The sequence below is a fragment of the Zosterops lateralis genome (genome assembly GCF_965231275.1).
Source record: "Zosterops lateralis genome assembly, chromosome: 2".
Classification (NCBI taxonomy): domain Eukaryota; kingdom Metazoa; phylum Chordata; class Aves; order Passeriformes; family Zosteropidae; genus Zosterops; species Zosterops lateralis.
The window spans coordinates 4028370-4051432 of record NC_139763.1 but is presented as its reverse complement, the minus strand read 5'-3'; the positions used below and the strand labels follow the sequence as shown (position 1 = coordinate 4051432).

At 44.6% G+C, this 23063-nt stretch overlaps 1 protein-coding gene across 5 annotated transcripts; it reads right to left on the bottom strand.

Moving 5' to 3' along the window:
- Nucleotides 1-972: 972 nt before the first annotated feature.
- Nucleotides 973-15364, bottom strand: B3GALT5 (beta-1,3-galactosyltransferase 5). Of its 5 annotated transcripts, none has more exons than XM_083884996.1 (3): nucleotides 15270-15364; nucleotides 4242-4424; nucleotides 973-3760 (listed from the first exon to the last, which is right to left on the bottom strand). In XM_083884996.1, exons 2-3 carry the CDS (start codon nucleotides 4320-4322, stop codon nucleotides 2807-2809), a joined length of 1035 nt encoding a protein of 344 aa, XP_083741122.1. In that variant the 5' UTR covers nucleotides 4323-4424; nucleotides 15270-15364; the 3' UTR covers nucleotides 973-2806. The 5 variants fall into 5 exon arrangements, 4 of the variants coding, with proteins under 4 accessions (XP_083741122.1, XP_083741123.1, XP_083741121.1 ...); XM_083884997.1 differs by lacking the exon at nucleotides 15270-15364 and adding an exon at nucleotides 14706-14875; XM_083884995.1 differs by lacking the exon at nucleotides 15270-15364 and adding an exon at nucleotides 12289-12381.
- Nucleotides 15365-23063: the final 7699 nt, after the last annotated feature.

Here is a 23063-nt window from a genome sequence, read left to right as displayed (position 1 = left end):
GGGGGTTGGGTTGTGTTCTGACTCTGTCAGTATTTTCTTTTAGTTTGGTTGGGGTTTTTTGTACTCTTACATTTTTATTTTAATTTTCCTAGTAAAGAACTGTTATTCCTATTCCCGTGTCTTTGCCTGTAAGCCCCTTAATTTCAAAATCATTATAATTCGGAGGGGGGGGGGGGTTACATCTTCCAGGGAGGTTCCTGCCTTCCTTATCAGACACCTGTCTTTCCAAACCAAGACATGGTGTCAGGATGGTTTCTTAGGCCATGCCTGAGGACCTTGTTTCCAATGGCACATCAGAGATGGATTACGTAAAACCACAGAATGGTTTGGTTTGGGTTGGAGGGGGCCTTAAAGAACATCCATTTCCACCCCCTTGCCACATCTTCCACTAGAATTTAACCCCAAAAATACAGAGGTTGATTCTGCAGAAGTGACTGACTGGGAACAATTAGCAGCTGGATTCAAATGATTGGGAACAGTCCTGAACTCACATAAAAGCCACAGCCAAGAGGTCAGGCAGGACTTGGTCCTCAAGGGTGACTTTTTTTATGCTGATGCAAAGCCACAAACTGCCAGGCACAGAGGTGGAAGTGAAACCTACAATTGCCTGCAGGATTATTTCATTATTTCATTATTAATATTTTATATTAATTATTTAATAATTTGATTAATAATTTGATTAATTAATATATTAATGTTTTATATTACTATATTGTTACCTCTGAGAACAAGAAGAGAACATCATGATGTTCCTGATGATGCTGTCCCAGCTCACAGACCTCTGCCCCTCAAGACACAGAGCTAGGAATGACCAGGAGACATTCCCTTCTGCTCACTACTTTTCCATAAATTTAAGGAACAACCAGCTTGCACCTTGGGCACAAGAGCAGTGAATAACACAAGATATTTCTGTATATTACTTGGAAAGAATAGTAATTTGGCTTGGCTTTCTCAGTCCCACCACACCTTCTGAAGGCAGAAAAACTGTTCAGAAAATAGCTGAATTTTAAGTAAAATTGAGCTATTTAAATATTTTAATTCTTTAAATAAAATGTTAAAAGTTTATTAAAGAAGCTTAAAATGAAGAAGGCCGCTCTTCTGACAAACAAATGAACATTGTTTCTTTCATCATCAGTGGTCAAAAGTAAGTGCATGATCTCAGGTTACTGTACACCAGAGGAAAATAAATAATATATTATAACCATTATTAAACACTTCTCAAGATTTTCCTGCTGAAAATATTTATCCTGCTCTTCAGACACAGGCAAGTAAAACAAGATACTTGGGAAATCCTCTCCAAGAAGGATTTGAAAAGAAAGAAAGAAGAATCCTTTTCAATGAAAAGAAACAATAAAAATAAATAACACCAAAATAATAAAATCTATTTTCCTGGGGTTTTTTCCATGCTTTTACTATGCTGGGTGTCAGATCCCCCCAGCTCCCCTTGGGAACAGCTCCACTTTCACTGCTTTTTGGAAAAAAACACTTCCCACAGACATTACAGCCACTCCATGCTGATAACACTGACCTTGCCTGTGCCTGCAGGAAAATCAAACAGGAGCATTGCATAAGGGAGGATCTCTGAACTCCTCCCTCCTCAGAGCCCTGAAGGAATTTTTCAGCATCTGCTGTAAAGACCCCACTCCTTATCTCTGAAACTTACAATCATCCCAGAGATTTCATGAGCCTTTGCTTGGGAATGAAATAAGAAATAGGGCTCCCAGCCTGAATGATTACTTGAGCACATTTTCCCACTAGGTCTTGTTCAAAAGAGAAAAATCCTCCTGTCTTCTCTCTCACACACCCAGTTTCTCTTTGGAAGAAAAAAATGTCTAAATCACTGTAAGTGACTCTAGTTTAGCCTTGGCAAACCATTCATAGCAGCTCTCAGGCAATCCAAGTGAGACATAAATATAAAAGATGTCTCCAGGGTCTATTTTAACAGGAAGAGCAGGACACCCTCCACTGGCTCCACCATGGATTATTTTCAGCAGGAAGCACACACAAGGAAAGAGCTGCAGCAGCTTTTACACGTCCATAAGGTGACCTGCAGTGCCCAAGGCTGTCCCCAGAGCATTGCATGGGCAGATTCTACCATCCCTGCAAAAGAAATGGGTGTAGACTGAAGGAGGGATCTGTGCCAGGATGCAGCTCAGCCCACACAGAGCTGGCTGCAAGGGCAGGGCTGCATCTTCCTGTGCCAGGAGGGAGCATCCTGACAGCTACAAATATCATTCCCTCAGTGCCTGCAGAGATGGGTGCAGAAATTTATCAAGGGCGACCAGGAAGATGGTGAGGATTTTGTTCTCTGAACAAAAGTGCTTTGACTTTTTGTTTGCCACGGCAGAAATGTTCCCAGGCCTCTGGCAGCAAGATTTGGAGGAGAGGTTAGCAGGCCTAACCTGGGAAAAAATTAATAATAATTGTAACTTGTGTAGAGAAGGGATGCACAGAGGTGGGATGAGTGGGAGAGAAGGAGGTTTGCATGTTTTTGGGCAGAAATAGGGAATTTTTTCATAGAAAGGGTGATCAAGCACTGAAAGGTGCTGCCCAGGGAGGTGTTCAAGGAATGTGGCACTCAGTGCTCTGCTTTAATTGACAAGGTGGTGTTTAGTCAAAGGATTGACTCAATGGTTTTGGAAATATTTTCCAACTTTTTCCAACAATTCTCTGGTTCTGTGATTAAAATAACCATTTCAAAAGTCTTTAACGTGCTGGAGCTGGAGTGAATTGGGAGTTTGCTGGAGTGGGGAGCAGCCCTGTAAAAGCAGAGGATTTCAGTTTGTTAAGTGGAGCAGGGTGGGTGCTAGAGCACCCCTCCTTCAGTCCCTGCCACCAAGTGGTTCCAGTAGCTCAGCTGCTCAGATGGTTTTATCCCATGGCACGTCACAATTTTCTTAAAGCGAGGAACAGAGAACTGGATCCTCTCCGGGAAAAACGTCTGCTCCGAGTGGAGCTCCTCCAGCCCAATCTTTAGTTTGTCAAGGCACAGTCCTATGAACACGTCCTCCAGTTTAATGAATGGAATACTCTCAGAAATGCTGTAGATCTGGCTGGCCACGTCGCTGGATAAAACATATCCAGTCCCAGAACAAAAGGGTGGGTAGGTCGTTCCTGGATACTCTTCCCTACTCACATACCACTTACTCCCTCTTGTCCTGATGGGGTACTCATGGAGTTTTAAAAAGCCTGTGAAGAATCCAGCAGTCTTCTTCTTCCTCAGAAGCAGCTCAGTGAGGTAAAAAATGTTGACAAACACGTCCGTGTCGGTTTTCATCACAAAGCTGGACTGGGGACAAAACCTGTGAATCCACTCCATTGCCATCATGGTCTTCAGAGTCAGGTTGTAATAGGTGTCTGTAAAGTTCTTCTGGATGATGTCTCTGTGCCTCTGGCCCTCAGCAGCAATGTCAGCCTGCTGGCTGGGATCCACAGGGCTCCCCAGGAGGAAAAATGTCACCAGGCGCTTCCCAGCCACGGTCCTCTCCTTGCCCCAGGTGTGCCTGATGGCCATCCTGGCATCCACCTGCTGGGCTGAGGAGGCCACCAGCAGGACGAGGAAAGGAGGGTTCTTGTGGCAGTCGATGTCTGGGAGCTGTGAGAAGTTCCCTTCAACCCTCCTGAAAGTCTCCATGGGGAAGGTGTAACTCTGGCTGCTCTCACAGGACACACAGAACTCAGGCCAGTTGTAGAAAACCCAGAAGCTGGCACTGCTGAGCCCCACCAGGCAGACAAAGAGCCTGAACCTTCTGGAATCCATCTGAAAGGAACAAGAGGGAACGGCAAATCCATAAAAATAATCTCTGGTTCAATATAATCTCTGGTTCCTCTCAGCGCTCCCCTCCCAACTCCCTGCACAGGGGTTTAAAGCCAGGCCAGCACTAATAGAAAGCTGCCTGTTTGAGGGCACTCACCCAGGTGCATTTCTCCTCCTGCCACCCCCACGAGATGTTCTGCTGGCAGATTCACATTTGGGTTTAACTTGAACCTGCCCTCTGAGCCAGTGTATCCTCAGAAATCCACACAAGCCTGTCCAGGTAACCCAGGCTGATGCTTCAAACCTTCTCCTCCCCATTTTCAGCATTCTACAAACCAAGTTTAGACCCACCACGGCCAGAGAAGGAGCAGATTTATGTATCCATTTCAGAGGGCAGAGAATAATAGTGATAGTGGTTTTGGTTTTGGTTTTTTTTTGGGTTTGTTTTTTGGTTTTTTTTTTTTTTTTTTTTTTAATTAAATACCATGTTTCTCCATTTGTGCCTGTGTCCCAAGGCCAGCAGCTGTCCAAGAGGCACACCCAGCCAGGTTCCTCTCATCTTCATCACCTTTGTGTCCTGTGGGGCTCTTGCCCCAACCCAGAAACTGCTCTTGATCCTTTTGCTGGAGGGGCCATGAGTCACATTTTTGAAGCTGGGTCAGCTGCTCTGAAAAAAAAGAACAGAACAGAACCAAAACAGCAGTGGGTCACTTCACTGGGATGTTTGAGCTTGTGCAGAGTTTGAGTGACTCATTAGGACATGCTGAGGTGAGAAAGGGCTTGTCCTATTTCCCTCCCCTTTTTAAGTGAGAAAGATCCAAATTACAACAATGTTTACCAATTTAACCTTGTAAGAGATTAATGAGCTGGACATCTGGTTATAGATCTAATAGAAATTTTGGGAGAGAGAAAAATCATCAAAGCAAACCCCAAATCCTTACAGTGACAAAAAATGTTACACATCTCCATAAATTAACCTGGTGAGAGGACTTTAAGGTTTGAGTTGCTCATTCCAGTAAGCCACAGACTCTCCTACTGCTATTTCAGAGCACAAGGATGGGGCAATTTTTTACCAGGTGGATGGGCACCCTTTCCACCTTTCCCCTTCTAAACAAAGAATTGTTTCTGGGTCCCCAGCTAAAAACACAGCAAACCAAATTAACCATGCCCAGAGCTGCAGATTTTGTAGAAATTTGATCTCTGCCTTCTGATCAGGAATGTTCTGTGCAGACTCCCCCAAATTCACATTAGTGCCTTCCTTTTGCTCAAATTCCCCTTTCCAGGCAATCAAAGGTTTTTGCACTGCAGGATTTAAGTTCATTTGAAAGTCCAGCCAGGTGTTCCTGGATCCAAATCCAGCTCATTTTACCCCCAAGAACAGCCCCATTGACTTCAGTGGGAATTCTCCAAAGCATGAAACAAGTAGAACTGGAGTCTTGGTTTACTGGAATTGCTCCCACAGTGAAGTGCATTTTTGCAATGGTTCACTAAAGAATTTTGAAAATATTTCGAAAGTTCACATTTCTTCTGGCACTTACACTTAAATTCACTTTATCCTTAAATAGAGTATTCCTCAGATCTGATTTTTGCTTGTATTTATAGCTCAGAGTAGTCTTGTAATTAACTTTACAACTGCTTTAGTTAAATATGTATGTAGAATTGTGTGAGATTATACATATGCAGTTATATTATATGTATATACAAAAGATTATACAAAAATGTGCTCTGCATCTGTTCTCACATTCTCACAGGAATATCCTGAATTGTGTTTTCAGGACAGGATGATGTTTTGAGGTTGACAATGGAGACCTACAAGAAGTTTGTTCCTGTCACCAGCTCACAAAAGACTGAGAGTCTGATATTTCTCTATTACAGAAATTCCACAACATGCACAAACCAAACACTCAACCAAGAAAACAATGAAGAGCAACATTCTATTAAAAACCATTAAAACCTTTTCACAAATATCCAAGTGCAAGGTGCCACAAAACACAACAACTATTTCACAAGATTTTGGGGGGAATCAGACTAATGTAACAGGACCGAGGACCGTTATTTACTTTTGTTTCAGCATTGCTAACAGATCTTAAAAAAAACCCCACAAAAACAAAAACAAAACAAAACAAAAAACAAAACAACAAAAAAAAGATCCTTGTTTTGGTCAGCTGGGTGAGCAGCCTCTCACCTTTACCATTACCAGATTGCCTTCCCCTTTCAGCCCATGAGTGAAGGAGCACAACATGTACACACACATAAACACACAAACACACACAGCTGGGCAATGCAAATGTTTGCAAATACATGCAAAATTGTGAGCAGCATTTTAGAAGTTCTGCAAGTGGCACACATGTTCACGTATCCTCTCCTGTGTAGGGATTAAGGGGTGGGCAGTGGCCTTGATAAGAAGAAACCATTGAATTGTTTGGGTTGAAAAAGACCTTAAAGATCATCCAGGTCCACCCCTGCCATGGGCAGGGACACCTTCCACTGTCCCAAGTTGCTCCAAGCCCCAGTGTCCAACCTGGCATTCACTGTGAGAACTCCAAGGGAAAGGAGTGACAGGAGACACAAGCTGTTTCCTCTTGCCAAGGCCATTTTTCTTCAAAAACCATCCATTCCATCCTTGTTTTCAGATGAATAGGGAAAATTCTGAACACTAAAACCATTTTAGATTAGTGCAGGCAGAGCAGGAGCACTGAAGTTTCTGTATCAGGGAATTAAATCTACCCCTGAGATGCTAAGCCCCCCCTCCCATCCCCATTTTGCATCAAAACAAACCTTTCTAGTTTTATATAAACTCCTTTTGCATGACGTTTTACCTGATTTTTCTCTGTGATCTCTGCCAGAAATCAGAGTTTTTAATTATCTCAAAGCTTTTTCCATCTCCTGTTGTTCCAACTGCAAAATATTTTATGAAGGGCATTGCCAAAAAAAAAAAAAAAATTGCCTGTTTCACATCCCAGAGACTTTTCTTAAACTGACTGGCACTTCACGGACTCTGCAGCTGTGGCTTGCCTGGAATCCTGGCACCAAACCATGGGGGAGTTGCAGCCTCTTCTCACACTCACCTGAAATGAACACACAAAAAAAAAGACTCTGCTCTCTCCCAGCAGCTTAAGGGGAGCTGAATTTTTTTATTCTCTTTGTTATTTGTCAAATCCCTCCTATTACTTGAGACTGTCTCTTTTAGAGAAGTCACAATAGTACATTGGATGGTTCATTTGTCACCACAAGATGTTACAACAACTCTGGCATTGAACACAAACAAGTGAACACTCTGCAGTGGTTACAAATGACTGCTACAAATGCATTTTCCAGTTTGGTAGCCATGAGTTGAGCCAACCTCATCAAAGAGTTTTCTCCTTTCTGCCACTCTCCTGTTGTTTTTTCTATCAATTTTTGTCTGCTGGGCTTCAAAACCCATCCCTGATGTTAGTGCAACATTCTTGTCCTGTAATAGCACATTTTTCCCTAAGGTCGTGTGGTTCTGCAGAGCCTCATTCCTACCAACATTCCTTGAGAAAATACCAGCAATTAGTCACATTTAATATTAGCTACTTTCACTTTTCATAGGAATTTTCATGGCTAATCCCTCCATGAAACTCTAAAGGTGATTCTGGCAAACAAAAATTTGGGTGAACTATTAAGATACATCTTACACATGTGAGCGGTGCTCCAGTTGTAAGGTTATTCATCCTTTTTCCTCAATTTTATTCTGGTTGGGTGTAATAATTTAAACTTCATAGTATAATTCATTCTTTCTGCCTTTCCACTGGCTTGTCACCATCATGGAGTATGAAAATCCCACTGGATTCCCAAGGCTTTGCTAACTTGTCCCACTGTTCCTGCTATAAAACAAGACCCTCTGTCTGATGACATTCCTAGAGGAGCTCCAAAACATGGAAATATTTCATTTAGAAATATTTTCACTACTTCTTTTGCCATGTTGGTGCAACGAGGAAATGCTTCAAGCCACCCAGAAAAAGGATCCACTAAAAGATAATTCCAGATCTCTTTGCATGGACGTTCTGTAAAGTCAATTTTGCCAATAATCCCCAGGAGAGTTACTACATTTGATAGCCTCTATCACTACTTTATCCTCTCACAAACTATTACTTGTCCAGCAGGAGTGACTGCCCATCCACCAGGGTGAAATTTAGAATATAATGCTTTGATTAACTGACAATTTCTTTTCACTATATTCTGGTTTAATATCTGACTCTGCAGCTCTGACTGCTCACAAACAGCTGGGCCATCCTTGGCATAAGGGAATGATTCAAAAGATTTCACAGGATCTAGAAATCTCAAACCTGGAGATTTCATTAATATTTTTCAAGTCATTTGAAAGCAGCCCAAGTATCATCAGGCCAGATAATAAAGTCTTTATGGGCAATTTTAAAAGTCCATACAAAGGGTGGACCAATAATCCAAAATTCCTTTCAATCTATTACAGTGAATCATTCCAAATTTATTTATTGATTTGTTTACTTTTTTTTTTTTTTTTTTTTTTTTTTTAGTGTGGTTATGAGTGTTTCGGGCTACTTGGCAATTTTTGGGTTAATTACCATTAGAAATTATACCATTTGTAAATTTATAAATTGCTCTTGAGTCCTGTACTAACTGATAATCTTTACTATTACCATTTTTGACTGGCAAAATAAAGAGCCTTTTCAATGTTTTAATTTTAAAGGATATTGGTTTTGTCTTATCAGGCCTGTGTCTGATTTAATTTGATTCTCACAGGTTCTGCTCTTTTTGATTTTCCAGGAATCTCCCTGGCCCACACAATGGGGATTACTGCATCCTTAATTTTCTTTTGGATAGGTTCAGACTGGGAAGTCAGTGTAGAATAAAAATTGAAGTTTACATGTATTTAGACTCAGGAATTTTAATTTGAGTGTCTCCTGCCTGAAACTTGATTTTTACAGTCAATTTTCCCAGTAAGTTTTTTCCTTAATAACAGCACTGGAGAGTTAGGCAGGTACAAAAATTGATGCGTTATTTATCATTTTCCTAGTTTGAACTTAACTGGTTTGAAAAAGGGCTGCAGTTCTTGAGTTCCAGTGGCACCAACAATTGTGATGGAGGCATCACAGAACTTCCCTTGCAGGGTATTTAATACTGAATAATTGGTTCCTGTGCCTACTAAATATTCAGGTTTTCATTTTAATGCGGATGTTATCAGAGGCTCTGCTATTGCCATGAGAGGGTTTGGAGGAATTCTGGGTTTTACCTGAAGATAATCCCACTTGCAATATTTATATATATTTTTTGTAATATGTGTATTGATTAGTTCCCAATCTTCCTAATGAAGATGGAGGAACTGAGCCCCTTCCCCTGTTACAAGACTCCTCCTTGGGGGTAAGAATTTTTGGCTGTTTTCTTTTATAATTACTATAATTTTCTGTTTAGTTTTTTTTCCTTTTTTAAATTTTTTTTTGGATTTGCACATTTTGATACGCTACACATGCAACATCAAGTAGTTTACCTGTAATAAAACCATCCCTTTCTTTGGTAGTTTTATTCTAATATCATCTGAGGACTGTCCTATGAAAATAGGAGCCAGGCAACTTTTATCTTCTTCTCAGACATTTTCTTATCTTTATTTCTCTCTTATCTATGTCTGCAGCTGGCCTTTTCAGCTCTCTATGCACAGGACTTCACAGCTAAGCCTTAAACTTTCTTTTTTCATTGACAATCTAAATGCTGGTAGCTGTTCCACCAAAATATTAGAAAACCAGGTTTCAAAAATCTCTGTTTTAAAATACCAGAATGCTAAGTTCTAAAATACCAAAGTAACACATTTAAAATATTTAAATACCAAGCTCAAAAATACCAAAGTAACCTGGTTTCAAAATATTAGAATATCATATTCCAAAAGACTAAAATAATTCTCTTTCAAAATACCAGAACACCAACCTTCAAAATATCAAAGTAACCCAACTTCAAGATATTAAATTGTAAAACACTCAATTCCAAAATAACAATTTTCAGGTGTCTTATATGGGCAGGATTCCCAAGCTTAATGTCACAACGGGATCCTACCTGTGTCCCAAATGAATCTGGGGGAAATCTGTGATTTTCTCCAGGAAAATCCTGGTGCCAGCATGAAAATATCCCGGAGCCTCAGTGGACACCAGGCAGTTCTCCTGTGTAGGTTCAGCAGAAATGAAACCAAAATTGGCAGGAAAAAACATTTCTAACTTCCTTTCTCTTGCTTCTTTTCACATCATTTGCCAAAAACCCACTGGAGGCCTCTTTATCTGTTTCCCCACTGGTCCCAGACACATTTATCATCCTCTGGGCACGCTTGGACATTGTTTTCCCTTTTTTTTTTTTTTTTGGCCAGTTAGTCTTTAAGCTCCATTCAGCTGCTTCAGAGGAGCTGAAAATATTTGTTCTCTATGTTATTTATCATTGAGACCCTATGAAGAAGGTGGCCAAGTTCTGGGATCTTAATCCCAAACCACAACAATCTCTATTTTGCAAGTCCCTATTTCCACAAATTCCCCCCCAGGTCCTGCCATGGGCACCAGGTTGGCTTTAGGGTCTCTCTGCTCACACCACTGACCCTGCTGGTGGAGCTCCTCTGTGTTTCCCAGAGATCAGACCATGGCAGCTCCTGTGCCAAAGCCTAATTACTGCATCAAAATTAACCTGACATCTCCTTTAGGTCTGTTAATGAGTGTAATTATCTGAGCAGCACCAAGAGATCAGGGCTCTGTGCCATATAGTTCAGGGAAAGCAGTTCTCTGGCCTGAGGCAGAGACAGGGAAGTAGGTCTGGAGTCCCCCTGAGGAACAGGTTGAAAATATCAATTTAAAGAAGAGCACTTTTCTTAACTTTTCTGGGGCAAAGCTCCAGCCAGGTGTCAGTGGATGGTTGGTGATGTTTTGCACTGAGGTCACACACATCAGCCAGGGAAAAACCCAAACGCAAAGTGCTGCAAGAGTTCCTGCTTTGAAAAATGACTCAAACAGCTGCAGCCCCAAAATCAGAGGCACAACTTAAAGAGTGTGACCAGGAGCTCCAACCTCAAATCTTGCACAATTCCAGTCAGCAGCATTATTCCCATTTCCCTTTCCTAATCACTGCATGTAACGTATGCCCTGGTATAAGGACTAGCAAAAGCTGCTAACTCCTAATTTTCCTTGGAATAAAGCCCTTAAATTGCTTTTTCATAAGCTCAGCATGACACAGAGAAGGATTAAGCACACATAGATAATAAGAAAATGTCAAGAACAGCGGGAAACATTTAGTTCTTTCCTAAATGCAAGTCTTTCAGAGGAGCAGGGGCCAGTCTGGAGCTCTCCAAAATGACATTTTGGTGATGCAATGGGTTCAGCAGTGGCTGGGTCACCAGTTTTATGTATTAACAGTGTGCTCATCCAAACTGGCAGGCAAAAAGGGTGGAAACTCCCCCCAAAAAAAGTGTGGGACAAGGGAAAAACTTTGTGTGCTGCCCTTACTGAACCTTTCTCCCTCTGATATCCCTCTCACCAGCCTCTGCTCTCAGCGTGGTGTCTCCTTGTCAGTCCATCAGCAAGACAGAGCAAGGCTCTGTTCCTCTGCTCCACACACACCAGTTCCTTTCACTCCAGCACTGAGTGCTGGACTCATTATTTATGGCCAGATCCTCTCTTTATTTTATTATTTTTGTTTGGCTTTTTCGGGGGTTTGGGGTTTTTTTTGTGTGTGTGTTTCTTTTTGGTTTGACTTCGTTTTTGGTTTTTTGCTTGTTTCGTTTTGATTATTTTTGTCTCTTTGTTTTTTTCTCTCACTTTTTTTCTGCAGTGCTACTCTGGTGGGAAGGGGGTTTGCTTTCCCAGTTCCTCCCAGGCCTGCCGTGATGGGATCTGCATGGAAAAAAAAAGGGGTCTTAGGCTTGGGGTTTGTTTTTAAGCTTTCCATGCTTAAAATGAGCCTCTGGTTCTCCAGAAAGGCCAAAATGTTTTATGGCCAGGGAGTGACTCTGTCACAGACCCAAGGCAGGAGTCCCTAAAGCCATCAATTAGACAAGAGATAGAAAAGGAGCATTACTGTTATGGATTTGAAAATCCTACTACGTTGCCTGGCTTATGCTCTGTCATTATGTTACTAATACCCATTTAGCTGATTGACCCTGTGACTCCAACAGCAGATTGAATTTTCTTTGTAAAAGGTTGGGCTGTTTTGTTTTTTCATTTACCACTCTGGGTTTTAATAAGGAGGGCATTAAGAATAATTAAAAGAAAAAAATAAAAGATGTACAGTAAAAACAACAGTGAAGTTATGAATTTTCTAGAGAAAGAAAAATTAGATTGAGAAATTAGAGTTACATTCTAGATTAATGTAAGCCAAAAGAAATACCATTTACCACATATACAGATAATATGCATACAGCTGTATTCTCAAGGGCCTGTATTCTCACTGGCAGCTATAATAAGCAGAGAAACATTTTTCACAGCAATCAAAGAAAAACCACGGTCAAAAAAAAAAAAAAAAAAAAAAAAAGAGAAACTTTAAAATATAAATTTGCAAAAATTCCGTACCTGCGCAAGAGTCCCTCCAAGTTTGACTTCTTTGCCCCATCGTGCAATGAGGCAGTTTCAGAAGAGCCACCTGACCCTCAGTAACTTCTTAACCTCACCCCTTCAGAGGCAAAATTGCATCATTTCCTCCTCTGGGTCATATTTTTTTGTGTCACTTTGCTGTGGTTAATCACAGTCTCAGTAGATTGTATAAACACAACTTCAACACGGCCAGAGGCAGAGCACAGGCACGGGGGGACTTTTGCAGGCAACACTCATCCATTTTACAGCTGCATCTTTATTTTTACAGGGAAAGGACAAATGTTTGTGGGTCTCATCCACTCAGACAAGTGTTCCCAGCTCAGATACAGGAGTGTCACCTTGGATGTGGAAATTTCCATTATTAAAATGGTTACAGTGGCCCAGACCAGGTGTCCTTGGGTTCTGCCTCTGTCCCTTCCCAGATGCCTAAAGGAGAATCAAGATCATGGCAAGAGGGAAGGAAGGAAGGAAGGCCTTTGTGGCACAGGAATCTTTTGAACCAGAGGATTCATCTTCCTCCTTATTAAAAAAAATAAAATAAAATCAAGAGCCATCAGCTCTTAATGCACCTTGATCTCATCAACCCAACCATGAGCACTTGCTCATAACATCTGTTTTGGAAAACCAAAAAAGCATCCTCAGACCAAACTGCAATTTTGCTCTCAGAACCAGCAAAAAGTTTGTGTCTTGGAGTGACTCAAGCCAAAAGAGTTTGGCAAGAGGTGTCGCTGCTCTGGTAATGTCACAGGAAATAAGTGCTGCAACTGAGGAGTCAAAAAAGAAATATATTCCCAGGGACTTTAGCCAAGCTAAGGAAGCTTGCTTCTATTTTAAAATATCAGCTTGCTTTTCCAAGCCACCTGCAAAATTCTCTGGATGAATCCTGGCCCTTAAACTCCCACAAAAAAAAAGTTCAGTTTGGGTATTTAGTAAGGCCAGATCCTTTTTCCAGGATGGAGGAAGATGCTGCAGTGGGGGCTGGAAGTGCCCTGTTGCAGAGCTCAGGCCATCAATGCAGGGACACTGCACAGGACACCCAGTGCAGTCCAACCCCCACTGCAGGTGCTTTGTGTCCTTTTTAGGAGCATATTTGGACACTTTTGACTTAATCCACTGGCACCAGTGATGCAAACACAACTGGCAGGCAGCCAGCCAAGGGCATCCTCTCTCACAGGCAGGGAGAAGAGCAGTGCCCTGGGGCACTCCCTCCTTCTCTCTCATCTTGGTAGTAATTTTTTCCCCAAACATTCAGCCTAAAAGCCTTTTCCTCCTGCTGCCTCTGTCCTCCCTTCACCTGCTGAGTACCAACCACCCCTCTCTGGGTTTCTCTCCAATGCTAATAGACTCTTCTTCTAATGCTCCCTTCTATTCCTACAATATCCCCATATTCTTTTTATCACTGATGCTAATGGGCATATTTAACTTATTTCAGAATGGCTTCATGAATCAGCAATTTTATCTTACTTGCTCTATTCCAAACCCCAGATCTCAGCACAGATAAGCAACTGTCCACAATGGGATGAATCAGAGCAACCTGACCCTGTGTAAACCCGTGTGCTTCATTGTGCTGAACAGGAACAATAATAATCCAATTCGCTTTCCTCTTATCTTCATAAACAAAGCAATCAGGAAATTTCTTCCTTAGGCTCTTGTTGTCACTGCCAGGACTCCAAAAAGTCCAGTTCTCTGAGTTATAGAAGCACCCTTCTTCAAAAATTCTGTGCTCCCAAACCAAATTATTTATGGCAGCCTCATTCACAAGTAGTACTGCTTGTTGGTTTTCCTCATCTCAATGCAAAAGAGAAATAAAACTGAAAATGGTATTTCGGATAGAATTAGGATCTTGCTCTTCTCCCTTGGAAACAGTCTCGAGATACATGAAAAGAAGAAGTAAAATAGCACTGAGGAAAAGTGGTAATTATGCAGGTTGTACAAAAAAAAACCCTCAGCCATTCAAAATGGGAAATATTGCCAGTAAAGATATTCTAATATCACTCCTAAATCTCTGACTGCTGCTCAGTCCTGATGATACATCACTGTAGGATGAGGACCTGTCAGGATGTTACCTTGCAGATGGTTTTTTTCCCCTTATTTTAAGCTTGGGGAGCCCTTGGAGCAGGTGAGCCTGCTTTGCCCTTTTGTTTCTTGGCACAGTCAATTTTTGGTGTTTGGAACTTTGTGCTCCTCCAATAGTTCAACCAAGTCTTTGCATTCAAGTGTTAAAGCATCAAGTCTGGTACTTTGGGGAGGAAAATTCTTCCTGGGCAAAATAACACAAATCCAAACCCTCATGCTGGCAAATCCTTTGTCAATAACTACTTGGCTTTGAAAATGCTGATTGTACACAGAAATGTTTGTTGGGATCAGGTCCAGTGGAGGATTTTTAAATTACTTACCTGCACCTCGTGGAGCTTGGTTTTTTCAGCATTTTCTCCAAGCTCCCAGCAGGACAGGAAGGAGAACTCTGCCCTGGCTTTGTCCTGACTGCTCCTGGTCTTTCTTTAGGAGGGGCTGCCAAAATCTTCACCCATGAAATCTGGCAGGTGAGATTGCTCATTTCCCACCATTTCACCCCCAAATCAGCCCGTCCTGGTGCCAATTACCACCAGATCAGCTTTACCAGGGGATGGACATAATAATCCAGAGCTCACTGTGGGGTCACACACCGCTGGGGACATCCCTGGGACAGGGAGATGTGGATTTTCACCCCAGCAGGGTCAGATACCTTTAACCCCTTCCCCTCTCCCCACCCACCGCAGAGTTTGGGAAAGTGGGAGACGCTGCTCTGGAGGCACATCCTGGGCTGGAGGGAATCCCTGCTCAGGGTCCTGCCTGGAGGTGGCCAAAGGAAGGGGGTCCCTGCTCAGGGTCCTACCTGGGGGTGAGGAAGGAAAAGGGTCCCTGCTCAGAGTCCTGCCTGGAGGTGGCCAAAGGAAGGGGGTCCCTGCTCAGGGTCCTACCTGGATCCGGCCGAAGGAAGAAGCGGCACCAGCTCCTCACGCCGGGAGCCCGCAGCGCATCCTCCGGCGGCGCTTCCCGGCGGGATGGGGAAGGTCCCGCTGTCCCCCCGCGGCCCCGCCGGCCCCAGCCGAGGGCTCATCCTCGGAGCCAGAAGGGAAGGAAGGCGGAGATGCGGCGGCGGTAACCTGAACTCACTGCCTGTCGCTTCCCTCTCTCCCTCCTCCCTCCCTCTCCTTTCTCCCTCCCTCTCTGTCCGTCCCTCCCTCTCTCTCTCTCCGGTGGGTGACAGACCCACGGAACCGCTGTGGCTCTATCGGCAGGGCAGGGCAGGTCAGGAGCTCTCTGGGGATGGTTTTTATTTTTTATTCGGGGGTGTTTTGGATGGGAAGGAGCGGGAGGTGGGAAATGGTGTCGGAGCAGCGGCGGCCCCTCCCGGCGCTGGGAAAGTTCGGCCGGGCGCTCCCGGTTACCAACAACACAACCCTGGTTTGCTGAGAGGGACAGAAATCCTGCTCTGCCCAAAAACCTGCACTGGGGCACCTTCAGATGGGGTTTTTTTCCTGATGGGGAATGACAAGCCGGGAAAAAAGGGAGAACAAAGCTCACCCTGTGCGCGCCCCGGGCAGCGGGATGAGGAGAGCATCCCTCACCTCCCCTTGCCCTGGATCCCCGTGTCTGCCCGGCCCCGGAGCGCCCACAGCCCCAGGGCAAAGAGGAGAGCATCCCTCACCTCCCCTTGCCCTGGATCCCCGTATCTGCCCGGCCCCGGAGTGCCCACAGCCCCAGGGCAAAGAGGAGAGCATCCCTCACCTCCCCTTGCCCTGGATCCCCGTGTCTGCCCGGCCCCGGGCTCAGGACACATCCCACAGCCCCAGGGCAAAGAGGAGAGCATCCCTCACCCTCCTTCCCCTGGATCCCCGTGTCTGCCTGGCCCCGGAGCTGGCCGGGCTCAGGACACATCCCACAGCCCCAGGGCAAAGTACAAACCCAGGCGGGACACCCCATCCCTTTCCCAGGGTCACTTCACTCCAATATTTGGAGAAGAACTGCGGTGCTTTTACCTTTATTGACCTGTCCCCTGGTGTCAGCTTCACACCGCGACAATTATTGAGGCAAATGGCTCCGGGGGGAAAGACATTTCTCTTCTGAACGCTGCAAGCTCCAGCAGGAAAGAAAAATTAAAAAAAATAAATAAAAAAAGTCTCAGACAAACATTATGGATAAAGCCGCACATTTAATAGCAAAATAACCAGGAATTTCTAGAGAGAAAATATTCGCTTTGATTTGTCATTCTCTTCTTCTTTTTTTTTTTTTTTCCTTCTTTTTTTTTTTTTTTTGAAACAGGTTGTTAGAGCTCAGCATAAGAAAAACACGAGACAAATCAATCACTGCGAGCTGCTGGCAGCTCCCTTTCTTTCTCCTCCTCCCTGCACTCCAAGGCTGGAGATGGAGAGATGTAGTTAAGGAGACGCACAAAACGCTCTTTGCTCAACAAAACGCTGCACTTTGGTACTTTGCAGGAGAAATGCGAGTGAGAAGAGAGGTCCAGAGCCACTTCCAGGTTTGCTGAGGGAAGGACTGCTCCAAAAGCTTTTTTTTTTCAATTGTTCAAAAAAAAAACCCACCCACTCCTGGGTAGCTTTAGTTTCTTGTAATGAGGAAGCATTAGCTAAGGCACCTAAGAATGCCTGTGCCTCCCTCTGTGTGCATGACTCTCTCTTTTGTACTCCTAAAAAAACTTTGCCTTCAGTTTTAGGAAAGTGCTAACACTTCCTTTGTCACAGTCTGACCAACAAAGTCTGACACAGCTACTGAACACACAAAAGCTTCTGCATGCAAATTATCCACCCTCCACCTGGAAATGGGGCTTTTTCCCACGGAAAGCAGGAAAACCACTGCCCACATTGTTGCTGAGCATCACACAGCTCACACAGCTGCCATCAGGGCAGCCCTAAAATGAGAATCGTGGAATCACAGAGTGGGTTGGGTTGGAAAAGACCTTAAAGATGATCCAGTACCACCTCCTGCCATGGCTGGAACACCTTCCTCTATCCCAGGCTGCTCCAAGCCCCAATGTCCAACCTGGCCTTGGGCACTGCCAGGGATCCAGGGGCAGCCACAGCAAATCTGGGAATTCTATTCCAGGGCCTGCCCACCCTGCCAGGGAAGAATTTCTTTCTCATATCTATTCTAACCCTGCCTTCCTCCAGTTCAACACTATTCCCCTTGTCCTGTCACTCCTTGTGAAAAGCCCCTCTCCAACTCTCTTGTAACACATTAACTGAGAGGGGCTCAAAGGTCTCCCTGAAGCCGTCTCTTCTCCAGGCTGGACAAAAGCCCAGCTCTCTCAGCTTTGTCTCTAGAGCAGAGGAGCTCCAGCCCCTCATCCCCATGTCCCTGCTCTGTGCTCAATCCAACAGCTCCATGTATTTCTCATGCTAAACACCCAGAGCTGGATGCAGCCCTGGGGGCTCACAGGGGCACTGTGGAGGGGGAGAAGGCATTGCCAAGCCACACAAACCAGTTTCCACTCCCTCCAGCCAGGCCAGTCACCTCCAGGTCACTGCTCCCAGCCTGCTCTGTGAGTTTCAGCAATTTGCTTCTCCGAGGTTTTTAGCCTTGCCCAGCTGTCAGCAAAGCCAGGGAGGCTCCAGGGCAGAAAAAGCACTGCACAGGCAGATTACACAGCCCAGGGTCTGGGAGGGGCACCAGGGGATGGAAAATAAACTCTGGAATACTGAGCTTTCATGCTGGGGAAAAAAATAATCACCCAACAAGCACAATCTACTCCTCTGTGCTCCTGATTCAGGACTGAGTTTGCTGTGTGAGTCCACCCCTACCCCAGCATTTCAGCAGAGCAGTGCACACATGTCCCTGCATCTCACCAGCAGGAAATTTAAGCCAACATATATCTCTACATGAAGTCAGGCCCCTCAAAGAGTGAGTCAGGGCCTAAATCAGTGTTGCAGTTGAACTAAAATAATCTAAGCCTGCTCTGAATGTACGTAGCTTTAACCTGTCACATCAAATGAAAATTATATACTTAAACTGTAATCTTCCTGTTCCCTTAGTCATCAAAAGAGGCCAGATCAAATTTAAAAAAAAAAAAAAAAAGACGGTGTGGATGCTGTTTAGAGGATGAGGAGGAGGTGGGGCTCATGGAGCAGGATATTCACAGAATCATTAAAATTGGAAAAGCCCTCCCAGCCCATGGAGTCCCAGCTGTGCCCCATCCCCACCTTGTCCCCAGCCCAGAGCACTCAGTGCCACATCCAGGTGACACCTCCAGGGATGGGCACTCCAAACCTCCCTGGGCAGCCCCTGCCAATGTCTAATCACTCTTTCAGTTACTAAATTCTTCCTGATGTCCAACCTGACCCTATCCTGGAAAAACTTGAGGCTGTTCCCTCTTGTCCTGTCACTTGGGAGCAGAGGCCACCTGGCTGCACCCTCCTGTCAGGGAGTCACAGAGACTGACAAAGTCTCCTCTGAGCCTCCTTTTCTCCAGGCTAGGAAACCTCCTAAGCCCCTCCTCATAAGACTTAAAATTCTGCTTGAACCAAGAGGTGTTTCTGCCTTCCAAGCCAGACTCAGCCCCAAACTCAGCCCCCCATGGTCTTATCCATCCTTCAAGCAGAAAAGTTTGAGTCCCTGGTTGCATCAGGGGCTCTGTGTTGTCATCTCCTCTGACAAGTCTGGCTGGACCATGACCTGGCTAAGTGACAGACAATATTTCCACACCTGAATTTTTCAGGGCATAAGGCAGGCCAGGAATAAGGTCAGGCTGCAAACACCCACCAAAAGATGCCATTGTTTGGCCGGGGTTGAGGTTTGCTACGTTTTATTCTTTTCACCAGGATGGACAATGTGAGTAGGAGCTCTGTCCTTGGGTTTCTCTGAGCTGCTGATAAAGCAGCTCTGGGGGCAGGCACAGGAGCTCTTGCAGATGAAGAGGGTCACTGATTTTGCCACTTGGTGCAGGAATGGGATGCTTTCATGGCTTCACTGCCTGATGGCATTGGAAGCTTTAAGGATATTCACTCTAATGCAAAATCAAACCCAGTTTTCATGTAGAGCTTTTCAAGATTTCTCTACAGAAATCTACAGATTTATTTCAGTCAAGAGGAGTTGTTTTGTCAAAATAACAGCCCCAGCCCTTCAATGGGCACAGTTTGTGTTACAAAGACACAACAGCAGTGCAGATCAATCTAATATGAAGGAAATTGTTTCCAATAAAACCTACTTGTAAGGCAGCAAAATGGTTTCTACCCTCAGATATAATTCTGCTGATGCAAAATGGTTTTGCCCAGAGAAGTTGTGGCTGGAAGTGTCCAAGGCCAGGATGGACACTGGGGCTTGGAGCAACCTGGGATAGTGGAAAGTGTCCCTGCTTATGGCAGGGGATGGAATGAGATGAATTTTAAGGTCTTTTCCAACCCAAACCCACACCTCTTGCAGACAGTGCAGGGACTTTGGCAGACAAGACACACCAGGTACCTCACTGTGCATGATTTAAATTCACTGATTTTATAACAGCACCTCTGCCACTGGGCGGGGGGGGTGGTGGAACTGTGCTCACTTAATTACATCAAAATATGTAAAATTCTACTACAACTTGTGCAAACAAGGCCTGAATACCTCTCAGCATCAACAGTTAACAAGATAAGTGTGTAGCCAGCGTTGTGTACTATCCCCACAGCTGGCTGCTGTACCCAGCAATGTTCCTGGGGCTGCCTCCTGTCCTACTTTAAACCCTCAGAGCACAGAAAGGTTTTTTCCTGCTGACAGAATGTCATGTCCAGGCAGGTTTTGAGTATCTCCAGAGGAGCCTCCTCAGCCTCTCTGGGCAGCCTCTTTGTCACCACTACAGGAAAGTTTTCCTTCATATTCAGATGGAACTTGTGTGTTGCAGTTTTTGCCTTGTCCTGCTGCTGGGCACCACTGAAAAGTCTGGTCCCATCCTCTTGGCACCTGCCTTTAGGATATTTGGGTGCATTGATAAGGTCATAGAATGCCAGAATGGTTTGGGTTGGAAGGGAACTTGAAGATCATCTCATTCCTGCCCTGCCATGGGCAGGGACACCTTCCACTGTCCCAGGCTGCTCCAAGCCCCAATGTCCAACCTGGCCTTGGGCACTGCCAGGGATCCAGGGGCAGCCACAGCAAATCTGGGAATTCTATTCCAGGGCCTGCCCACCCTGCCAGGGAACAATTCCTGCCCTATAACCTTCCTGAGAATTCCAAACCCATCTCACCACCCCAAAGAGCAGGGGGAACCCTGACTCTGCGTGGCTTTCAGCTCTCCCTGCTCTCTGAGGATGGACTTGGGGCTGGCAGCCAGGGCACTGTGGGTTTCATCCCATCCTCACCCTCATCCCCACCAGCCTCACTGGCTGGACAGGGCTCAAGAGGTTTGGCCTCAGCTGTGACCTACATAGAGCAGGCAGCTCCCTCCTCATCCCCCCAGCCAGGCTGAGCCATCTCAGCTGATCACATCTCGTGTCCTGTGCTGCTCTCCAGGGCCTGATTCCCATGAACTCTTCCCTTCACTTCCATGCCCCTCCTCCAGCACCTGGCAGAGCAGCCAGGGTGAAAGTGTGACCCAAGTGCCACCAGCCCTGCCCACATCCCTCATCTGCATTAGGGGGATTAGGCTTGGAGCCATTTAGGCTTTAACTTGTTTCAATCAGTGGTGCAGGTTATGAAATGCTGGGGCCACCAGGAAAGTGCAGCACAACCTCCCCTCTCAGTACCTGTGGTGTTTGGAGCTCTCCTGGAAGGAGCTTTGGAATTGTCTGCCCAGGGAGGTGGTGGAGTCACCATCCCTGGATGTGTTTAAAGAAAGACTGGATGGGACACTCAATGCTGTGGTTTAGCTGAGGTTAAGGTTGGGTTGGACTCGATGATCTTGGAAGTCTCTTCCAACCAGGGATTCTGGATTTGGGTGTGAGGAACAGTCTGGAGGGACAGGGACAGGACACAGCTGAGGGTGTCCACATCTGCCCTGAGCACCAGTGACCCCCTGATCCCCCCAGAACCAGGACTGCCCCTCTCTCCCAGCAGGCACAGAGCATGGCCCTTGCAGTGATGGTAATCAAATCACACGCTCCAGGGCTTCTGCCTGAAGGAATAAGGAAAGCAGATTAAATTTTTTTTTTTGGTCTCTGCCCACTGCACAATTAACTGGAAGTTTGTGAAGGCTTTCCATGTGTTTGTGGGGTTTTTTGCCCTGTCTGCTCATTTTGAAGAAAAAAAAAAATAAAAAAGGAAAAAGGAAAGAAGGAAAAGGAAAGGGGAAGGGGAAGGGGAAGGGGAAGGGAAGGGAAGGGAAGGGAAGGGAAGGGAAGGGAAGGGAAGGGAAGGGAAAGGAAAAAAGGAAAAATGGAAAGGGAAAGAGATAAAGGAAAAGGAAAAAAAGAGAAAGGGAAAAGGGAAAAAGGAAAAGGGAAAAGGAAAAAGGGAAAAGATAAAGGGGAAAGGAAAAAAGGAAAAAGGGAACAAGATAAAGGGGAAGGGGACAGGGAAAATGGAAAAGAAAGGAAGAAAGGGAAAGAGAAAAAAGGAAAAGGGAAAAGGAAGAAAATGGAAAGGGAAGAAAGGGAAAACGAGAAAGGAAAAAAGGGAAAAAGTGAAAAGGAAAAAGGGAAAAGGGAAAGGGTCAGTAGTGAGGGCAGTAGTGAGGCAGCCATGAAAAGCCCAGGGGAAGGTCAGGGATCATCCTGGAGCTGTTTCATCAGAGGATGAAAACCAGTGTTGGGCTCTGCTGCAGGACCAGCCTGGAGCAATCCATGCCTGGGACCCTTCTTTGGGAGCAGAGAATGTGCAGCCTCCCCATGAGGAAAGGGCAGAGCTCTCATCCCCCTGACCCCTGAGGGAAGGACAACACCAGCCAAGGATGTGATCCCTGGGGAACAATGACTGAACCCCAGGTTTAATAAAACTCCCACTCCTTCCCTCCCAGCCTTATCTGCCTGCAAATGTTTCCTCAGGCCTGACTGCTCTGAGTGCTGTTATCTGGTGCAGAGCATGAGATGGAGGTTTTGATGGAGCCTGATTGAAGTGCCAAAAAATGTTCACTCAGCTATGGCTCTGACAAATGGATCCTTCTGAGATGCTGAGTTCAATGTGCTTTTATTTTATTTTTTTTTAAATTTATTATCAGCCTATTCCTGTTCTGGGCCAGCAAGAGAGCAAAAGCCAAGGGGAAGGTATCCAAATGGAATATTTTTTTGATCTGGTTCAAAACAAGGGCTTGTCAAGAGGGAAGTTTCAGGCCATTTGGGTTGAAACCAAGTATACCAAAGTTTCCAAATTTAAAAAACAAAGCCCACCCTGCCCTGCACATGTACTGCAGAGCCCTGTGTTGAGCAGAAGGCTCCAAATCCTGCTGATTATGAGTTCATCTGCTGCTGGGCGCAGCATTGGTGAAAAACGGGATGCAAAGGAAATGTGATACAATATTACCTTCAAAGAAATTGAAAATTCAAAACAGTTCTCCTAAAAGCTCAACAGAAATGAAATATTTTTGATATTGTGACTCTTTGAAATGTTTCCACTGTTTCATGATGAGTTCCAAAGAGTAAAATCTATTTTTCACAAAAAAAAAAAAAAAAAAAAAAAAAAAAAAAAAAAAAAAAAAAAGCCATTTGGTGAAAAGAAAAATATGCCATTTATTTCTCATTCATATTCTTATTTATATTTATATTACTTGTATTTATATTTTTATTCTATTTCTTAGTTCTGGAAAAAATCTATAACATATTGCCATGTTTTGAAATAAAACTGTAACTCTT

Bases quoted from the DNA above. Each gene is read 5' to 3' on its own strand.
- B3GALT5 (XM_083884996.1), bottom strand. From the start codon at position 4,322: ATGAAGATGAGAGGAACCTGGCTGGGTGTGCCTCTTGGACAGCTGCTG. The intron at 3,761-4,241 runs GTATTTAATTAA...TGTTCCTTTCAG, and splicing joins GGCACAAATGGAGAAACATG to ATGGATTCCAGAAGGTTCAG.